The sequence below is a fragment of the Stomoxys calcitrans genome, chromosome 5, assembly GCF_963082655.1.
Source record: "Stomoxys calcitrans chromosome 5, idStoCalc2.1, whole genome shotgun sequence".
NCBI lineage: Eukaryota > Metazoa > Arthropoda > Insecta > Diptera > Muscidae > Stomoxys > Stomoxys calcitrans.
Window position 1 is genome coordinate 21,753,180 of NC_081556.1, and position 9,062 is coordinate 21,762,241.

General features: G+C 40.8%; 2 protein-coding genes across 2 annotated transcripts; both read right to left on the minus strand.

Moving 5' to 3' along the window:
- Window positions 1-1,294: 1,294 nt before the first annotated feature.
- Window positions 1,295-2,653, minus strand: LOC131998076 (uncharacterized). The gene is made up of 2 exons (XM_059370167.1): window positions 1,399-2,653; window positions 1,295-1,327 (listed from the first exon to the last, which is right to left on the minus strand). Exon 1 carries the CDS (start codon window positions 2,623-2,625, stop codon window positions 1,690-1,692), a length of 936 nt encoding a protein of 311 aa, XP_059226150.1. The 5' UTR covers window positions 2,626-2,653; the 3' UTR covers window positions 1,295-1,327; window positions 1,399-1,689.
- A 754-nt stretch (window positions 2,654-3,407) lies between these two features.
- On the minus strand, window positions 3,408-7,575 carry LOC131997855 (uncharacterized). The gene is made up of 2 exons (XM_059369689.1): window positions 3,538-7,575; window positions 3,408-3,482 (listed from the first exon to the last, which is right to left on the minus strand). The coding sequence occupies exons 1-2, from the start codon at window positions 7,573-7,575 to the stop codon at window positions 3,408-3,410; spliced, it is 4,113 nt and encodes a 1,370-aa protein (XP_059225672.1).
- Between the last annotated feature and the right edge of the window lie 1,487 nt (window positions 7,576-9,062).

A 9,062-nucleotide genomic window follows, 5' to 3' on the forward strand; every position in this document is an offset into this window, starting at 1 on the left:
TGGCCATGCATTTGAATAGGTTGTCGATAATTTGCAATGTTTATTCAATACAAAACGTGATTCTATTACGGCAACAGATGCAACCAAAAGGTATTTGCTATGCAACCATTCTGCTCTCAATTTATTTGAATGAGATTCCATGGAAACCACCAAATAGTAAAGAGAATAGCTTTTATGAACCGCAATCCATACAAAACAATATCATAAAAAAGGGTTTTTTTTTTCGTAAGATGACATTTTGCAAAGAAATAACACATGGAAAAAGGTGAAATTTTATACAGTATACGAGGGCGGTCCCAAAAGTAGCAGACCTAACAAAGAAGACACAACATATTTAGGGACATGTCCTCGCAGCTTCTGCAAAAGTCGTTGCTGACAACCTTCAGTCCGTCAACATGTTTTCCGATTAGAAAATGAGCTGTCATGACGGACACAATGATTGAGACGTCTGTTCTAGCCAGTGACAGCAAAGCGGTAGACCTCTTCAAGTCTAGATAAGGCCACATAGTTTTAGAATGCTTACAGCTCCCTCTTTGTGACCATCAATCATCCGTTGTCCTTCGGGCCTGGTCCTCAAAACTTAGCTTACATGCCGCTAGAGGCATACCCACTGATTCCAGTTTCTCTGGGATGTGTAGGGTAGTTAATAGACTCTCAAGCTTATCCGCTTTACAATTCCCTGGGATATCTCTGTGGCCCGTCACCCAGAAAAGGTGAATTTTGAACTGTTCAGTCCTCTGGTTGAGAGATCTGCGACTGTTGAGGGCGGTTTTTGTGTCCAAAAATACTTTCTCAAGGGAACGCTTGCATAACTTGTTTGTTGTAAGAACTGTCTAGTTCCTCAAAATCGCCTTTTGCTGCAACTTCCAGAGGTGTAAACAGAGAAAGAGCTCTTAAGAAATTTTCCTACAGTCCGACTGCGCGAACGAACACGGCCAAGGAGAGGTTGTAGGAGAATTTCCGCGAATGTGAAGAATCCCCCTACGATCCGAGCTAGCGAAAAAGCATGTTGTAGGAAAACTATAAGAGCTATTGCTTCTACGTTCAGCTGTAGAACAAGCTCAAAGGAGAGGGGTAGAGGAAGGAACACTCCAATGATTTAAACTTAAACAACATAATCAGAATGTTTACTTTAATGTATGTTGTTCAATGCTCCAGGAGATAGTTTTTAAGATTGATTTTAAATGTAAAAGCGTTGCTGATGCCCTGTAAATTAAATGGAAGAGTATTCCAAAGACGGATTGTATTAATATAGGTGTTGAGGCGCCGATTATCAAAAAAAAAAACGAAAGCGTATTTTCAGCTTATTTATTCAGACAGCTAAAATCTGGAAATTCATTTTATTATTTCAATAATTTGTTACAGGGGTTTTCTTATAACTCTTTCTTTTATACATACACTTGTGCTTTACATTAGGAGCTTATTTTAATCGGTCGCTTTTACATTGACGTCACAGTCTCGATGAATAATTTAATTTTCTTTTCAAGAGATGTTAGACGAAAGAGTGAATGTCTATACGTTTTGCATTCTCTTTCTTCTTCATCATTTTTTTCCGCATATCATGTTGTCAGTGGTGGAGTGTTGTGAAGCGTAGCGTCTGGTTGTCATGATTGACAAGCCAAGCCAGAGTTGTAAAATTTTGCACCGCAACACAATCCCCCCCGTAAACTTTGTGCTTCAGCTCATGGTTTACCTTCTCACATCTAGTTTTGCCAGCTTTACCACTGGACGAGTTAGTATCCCATTCTCCGTCCTAACCACTGCGCTGCGTACGACTCCATCTTTGCCCCTGTGCGTGTCGAGCACAATACCCTTCATCCACGTATTGCGCTTAGTATTCTCATCCACAATTATTACAACATCATCTATATTTATTGAACTCTCCCCACTACCATGCCATTTTGTGCGTCTGGTTAAACATGGTAGAACCTCTCTCACCCATCTTTTCCAAAAGTTGTCGGCAATGGCACTGGATATTCTGAACATTTTGCTCAATGCTGAACCGCTGCTGTTTACATTTGCTCGCTCTCTTATTCCACCGGACGAACCAATTAAAAGGTGGTTTGGAGTTAATGCTTCACTCTCCGAAGAGTCTAGAGGAACATACGTTAGTGGCCGCGAGTTTAGAATGTTTTCTACGTCAGCTAGTGATGATCGTAAGACTTCTTCGCGTAGTGCGGCTTGGGGTAGAATATCCATCAAAATAGATTTTACTGACCTAATCATTCTCTCCCACGAACCTCCCATGTGGGGAGAAGATGGGGGATTGAAGGACCACTCAATCATCGGGTGTTCTCTCTGAAGGTCATTTGTGGATATTTTTTCAATTTCTTCTTCCAATACTCGGCTTGCACCACGAAAATTCGTTCCATTATCTGACATAATGCGGTTTGGTACTCCACGACGGGAAATGAATTGTTTCAGCACAAGTAGAAAAGAGTCAGTGGATAATGACGGGGCAATTTCTATATGTACTGCACGCACCGTCATACAAGTGAACAAAACGCCCCATCGTTTTTCTCTGCGCCTTCCAACAACTACTTCAAAGGGGCCGAAGTAGTCTACGCCTGTAAAGTAGAACGGAGGTGTAAACGGTGAGAGTCTTTCCATTGGCAGTCCGCTCATTATTGGAGGTATAGGCCGAGCAATCTTATTTTTGCAGTTTTGGCAATTTTTTGCAATTTTACGAACCGTAGCTCGTAATCCTGGTATCCAAAATCGTTGGCGGACTTCATTAACGACGACTTCATTATGATGGTGATGGTACTTGCGATGATAGAAGTCCAATAATAGCTGTGTAACTCTATGTTTCTGAGGAAGAATAATAGGTCTTTTAGTGTCAGTTGGGATATTCTGAACTAAATCGATACGGCCTTTAACGCGCAAGATACCAACTTCATCCAAATAGGGTGAGCATTTAAACAATGAACTACTTGGTAACAGTGATTTGTTTGATTTCAAAGTTGAAATTTCCTCGAGATACGCTTGCTCTTGACAGGATTTAAATATGAACAGCTCGGCCATATATATCTCTTCATATTGGATAAGTTGCTTAAATTCGATTTTGAAAGTACATTTACCCATTACTGAGTGGATAAATTTAAACACCAATTTTTGACTTAAACGAAGTATTTCCCATTTACTTATTCTGTTTGGGTCAGGAACTAATGTCGACAAGGGGAATCCCGCTTGCTTAATTTTTATATGACAGCTTAATTCTGCATCTACGTGAGGAGTGTAGGATAACTCAGAAGTTGGCCAATCCGATTCATTAGAATATAAAAATGGTGGGCCTGTAAACCATCTTGTGTTGGAGCTTAAGTTGGGCCCACAGTTCCATTTTGTGGCTTCGTCTGCCACATTTTGAACAGATGGAACCCACCTCCACTGATTGATGTGTGAGCGTTCTAAAATTTCTCCGACTCGTACTGCCACAAATTGCTGGAATTTCCTCGCGTCTGATCTAATCCAGTATAAAACATCTTTGGAATCAGACCAAAATGTTTTACGGTGTATCTCGATAGACATCTCGCTTACGACAAAATTAGACAGTCGCAATCCAATGATAGCAGCCATTAATTCCAGTTTTGGGACAGAAATAGGCTTTAATGGCGCCACCTTGGTCTTAGAAGCGATCAGGCTACATTTTACGTTACCTTCGCTTTCGACCCTTAAATAAGTCACCGCAGCATAAGCATCGATGCTTGCATCTACAAACGTGTGAAGCTGAACATTTGAAGAATGGCCGTGACATCTTGGTATGCGAACATTTGATAAACTCGGTAACAAACATGTCCAAGCTCGCCATTTCTCACACTCTTTGTCGCAAAGGGGTTCATCCCAATTCACTCCTGACCTCCAAATTTCCTGCATAATGATCTTTCCTTGAATGACAAACTGACCCAAAAGTCCTAATGGGTCGAAAATAGACATTATCACCCGTAAAACGCTTCTTTTTGTAGGTATGATACTTTCGTCAAACACTTCAGCACCAAATTTTCCAATAAAGGTAAGTTCGTCATGCGATGGGGTCCACCACATACCTAAGACCTTCTCAAACTTTCCATCCAGATCTGCAATAGATTTTTGTAACTGCGTTTTAGGCTTCTGCAACTCGCCCAGAACTCTATCCGAATTAGAAAGCCAGTTACGCATTTCGAATCCCCCTTCTTCGTGAATAAATCGAACAATTTTTGCCATTTCTATCATCTCCTCATCTGAGTCTAGGCTTTGAAGCCAATCGTCCACAAACATGTTATTTAAAATTGCATGCACAGCTTTCGGATATTTAGATGCAAAGCGCTCGGCATTTTTGTTTTTTATAAAGTTGGCCAAAGAAGGGGAGCAGGAGGCACCGAAGGTCATGACTGTCATTGCATACACATCAATTTTATCTTTATCCATTCCATTACGCCATAAAAACTTTTGAGCCTGCTGGTCTTCTTTTGCAATGCGGATTTGGTGAAACATTTCACGAATGTCACCCGAGATAGCAATTGATCTCTCACGAAAACGAAGCAAAACACCCAATAAATTGTTAAGCAGGTCTGGCCCTTTTAAGAGTACTGTATTCAGCGAAGTATTATCAACTGCGGCCGCGGCGTCCCAAACAATGCGTGTCTTGTTCTTGTTCTTATTAGTGACTGTAAAAATGGGGATGTACCATGATTTCCCGTCTGAGGTTATCTCATTTTCCTCCAACTTCCTTATGTACCCCTTTTGTCTATAGTCATGAAGCGTTTCCAGAAGAAATAATTTCAAAGGAGGGTTTTTATTCATTTTAGCTTCAAGACAATACAATCTTCGACAAGCCATAGAAAAGGAATTTGGAAGGTTTATGTTGTCATACTTCCATAACAAACTAGTCTCCCATACCTTTTCCTTTTCAATATATTTAGTGTTTGATTGCATGATTTTTACCGCTCGCTCGTCGTTTTTAGATCGAAGAGGGTCTTTGCTTATACTTATGCCCACCGAGTCTAAGGAAAAGTAATGTTGCAATAAGTCATCCAAGCGATCGTCTATTTTATGAGGGCAGACGTGCATTAACCTGTGTATGGGAGTTTTATCGGCAGTAGGTCGTCCATATACACCCCATCCGATTCGACTTCTTGTAGCGATTAACCCATTATTTGTGCCTTCTCGAATTTCCAGAGGAACACAAAGCTTTGCATTATCGATTCCGATAAGAATTCTTGCTTTAGCCGATTGATATGGTGTAATCGGCAAATTTGCCAAATATTCACAGCTCTCTATGTTTTCTTTTGTGAGGGTTTGTATAGGCAAACTAAGATTTGCAATAGTTCTTACATTTCGCATTTCCATTTTGCTCTCTGGTTGCAAGTGTGATGATACACGTAACGAAACTATTCTTGACATCTCATCTATTTGTGTAACGTCACCCGTCCATTGCAAGCACAACTCCTCTGTGGGCCCGCTTAGGCCTAACTGCATGGCGAGCTCGTTTTCGATGAGTGTACACGACGATCCCTCATCAATGAGGGCAAACGTGTTTAATGAATGCGATTTTCCATAAAGTGTAACAGGAATGTAGCGAAATAGCGCCTTACTTTCCCTTTTATGAAACATGACAGAAGTATTTAAATTCAAGTGTGGCTCTTGCGATTCGATTGTTTTATTTTTATTTTCACTAGATTCGTTTTTATGTAGTAAGGGGTTGTGTGGTTTTGTGCAGTCGTCCACTCCGCATTGTCTTTTCCAATAACAACGTCGCAGTGAGTGTTTCTTGAAGCAACGCAAGCAGAGATTGTTTTCTCGTATATAATTCCATCTTTCGTTGATAGTGAGCAACAAGAATTCTGGGCATTCGGCTAGTCTATGGCTTTGTTTACATTTAGAACATACAATTGCTGTGTTAGCTCCCTCTTTTTTGTCATCCGTGACGTCATGTACGTTTATGCGTTCTTTTATATGCTTTTTAGATTCGTCATTGCATGTTGGCACAAATGACGTCACTTGGGATGCGCAAGCCGCTAAATTGTAAAGCCACCCATCAAATACAGAAATATCAACATGAGACGAAGAGAAACGGTATCTACCCCAATCTAGTTTCAAATCGCACGGCAATTTGTCTACCAGCTCATTTAAGAGCATTGGGTCATTTAAATACTCAGAGAGACCCATTGCCTGCATAGTAGTACGATAATTTTGTACAGCGAGAGCAAAATGAATGAGAGTCTCCAATTTTTCTTTTCGAACAGCTGGATGCTCTTTGAGTTTTTTTTGCAGAGTCAGGTGAATTATCTCCGGCCTACCATATAACATGCGCAAAGTCTCCACTGCAAAATTTACAGTAGCGGGTACCATAAGCTTCCCCCTTACGGCCTCCAAAGCCTGCCCTTTCAAACTTTTCTGCAAACGTATTAAATTTTCTTGTTCTGTAAAGCCGCACCTTTCAGTCGATTGCATGTAATTCGTAATGAAAACTGGCCACTCCTCGGGGTTGCCATTAAACACTGGTAAATCTTTGCTAATGACTTGCCGTGCGGCTATTTGGGAAGTGGACAGTGTTATGTCAGCTGTTGAATGAAAAAGAGATTGTGCAGGTATCGAAGATGGCATGTTGCTGTAGTTCATAGAGGGGGCAGCAGGTAGATAACCGTAATGTCCAGACTGATTATGGAATTGTGCATAAGGGATGGAAGCGGAATTATTGTTGCATGAGAACTGGGTTGAAGCGAGATGAGGAAGTGCCTGGGACGGAGGACATGCGAAGGATTGAGAAGGTTGAGAAAATGGAAGACTAAAAGTGGGATTATGTAAAGAATTGCTGACGTTGTTCTGCACGGACTGGGTGTTGTTATTCTGACGCGAACCACCAAATAACGAATTTGAACTATTAAATAGACCTCTTTGATGATTAACTCCAGTCCCTGCACCGTTGAATAAATTCTGGTTGCTTTGATACGCACTGGAAGAATTTGTTAATACGTAACCAGTCTGCGGTGCAACAGCCGGTTGTCCTCTACTAGTTTGTTGACTGTTTTGTATTTCAAAAACTGTCGAACTGCAGGCGCTCGGAACAAACGTACCTTGACTTACAGTGGTTGTGAATTTATTTGGAGCAAGTGTTTGGTTCACAGAGCTTTGAATGGAGAGTGCAGACATTCTACTGACCTGGTCCTGAATTTGTTGTGCGTTCGCCGGTAGTTGAGAGTTAGGGAGAGCAGTTGGCAGACTCTGTGAAGACGATTTCGAGGAAGAGGGGGCAAGCCAACTAACGTGATGTTCCTTGTCAGTAGACTTAACTTTCACAAGCTTAGCCGTAGAGCGAGCTCGCATTATTGGAAGTCGTGCCAAACCAGAGCGTGTGCGAAGGGGTGTAGACGATGTCGTTTTTCTTACCTTAACCTTTCCCTTGGCTGGAGGTGGATCGGCATTTTCATTGGGGGAAACATCTGTCGGCAAGTTTTGTCCGTTTTCAGTTTTATCCTCCGCGCCAGAGGTAGTTGAAGTGGATGGGTCTTGCGCGGTTGATGCTGCAACCGGCGATGAATGCTTATCCAAATGGTTCTCAGCAGCAGTGGGATCCAATGTTTCTTTAGAGTTTGACATAATGAGTATGTTTGAGGTTATGTAGCAGAATGAATCAGCGTGTTTGCAGTCCACTTAAACCTTCAAAGTTGAAGTTGTAGATAAACTCCAAGTATTTTAGTTATGTTGAGGCGCCGATTATCAAAAAAAAAAAACGAAAGCGTATTTTCAGCTTATTTATTCAGACAGCTAAAATCTGGAAATTCATTTTATTATTTCAATAATTTGTTACAGGGGTTTTCTTATAACTCTTTCTTTTATACATACACTTGTGCTTTACATTAGGAGCTTATTTTAATCGGTCGCTTTTACATTGACGTCACAGTCTCGATGAATAATTTAATTTTCTTTTCAAGAGATGTTAGACGAAAGAGTGAATGTCTATACGTTTTGCATTCTCTTTCTTCTTCATCATTTTTTTCCGCATATCATGTTGTCAGTGGTGGAGTGTTGTGAAGCGTAGCGTCTGGTTGTCATGATTGACAAGCCAAGCCAGAGTTGTAAAATTTTGCACCGCAACAATAGGATTGCCATTCGAATACTAGACTTCGCCGTCTCAATGGTATGACTTTTTCTCCCCTACAGGATCTCGCGAACCTGAATCTCTCGTATAGATACTTTGGTTTCTGTCTGAAGATAATCTGGTGCAGAAATTGAAGTGCTCTCATATTTAGAAGTGTGTCGAGGCTGAATCCATAAAGGGTGTTGGTAAAGGCGATACATGTTGCATTCTACTCAGTCCATACACACAGATAGTCCATAGTCCATACACATAGTATACGAGGGTTGCCTTTCATATTTCGGGATTGGACAACCCTTGGGCAGCAATCTGCAAACTGACGGCTCTTTCGTAAAGCTTGACATTTTTGAGGTTATACATACTCAGAACGATTTGACATACGAGCGCCATTTGTGTTGTTTACAGTAATTTAAAAGATTAATCTCGCCCAGAATATGAAATTAAATCGTGAACATTTTCGTAGGATTATTTTTTACAACTTTCGAAGTGCATTAACTCAACAACAGTGCATCGATGAACTAAATTAAATTTTTGGCGATGAAGCTGTATAAGGGACCAGTGTTTATCGATGGTATGGTAAGTTCAAACGAGGTCGAAGTTCTCTACAAGACGAATTTCGTAAATGTCGTCCAAAATCAGATGTTGTACCAAAAACCATTGATGATGTGTGACAACTGATATTGCAAAATCGTCAGACCTATAGTGAAATAAAGCCAACCTGAGGCATTAGTGGGACCAGCATACGTTCAATATTGCATAAACATTTAACCGTCAAAGAAATTTGTCGTGTCAATTGGTCGAAAGAAATGCTCCAAAAATACGAAAGAAATGCATTTTTGAGCACTCAAAATATCGATTCGATGAGTCTTCTGGCGTATAGTCTTGACATGGCACCAAATGACTTCTTTTAATTCCCGTACGTAGATTAGGTTAAAAAGAGGGTGCAGATATTAATCCGCCCCATGGCACTATGAACATACACCTAAGC

Coding starts and splice junctions, on each gene's coding strand:
- LOC131998076 (XM_059370167.1), bottom strand. CDS start 2,625: ATGAGCGGACTGCCAATGGAAAGACTCTCACCGTTTACACCTCCGTTC.
- LOC131997855 (XM_059369689.1), bottom strand. CDS start 7,575: ATGTCAAACTCTAAAGAAACATTGGATCCCACTGCTGCTGAGAACCAT. Junction 3,483..3,537: donor TGCGACTGTCTAATTTTGTC/GTAAGCGAGATG, acceptor CTGATTCCAAAG/ATGTTTTATACTGGATTAGA.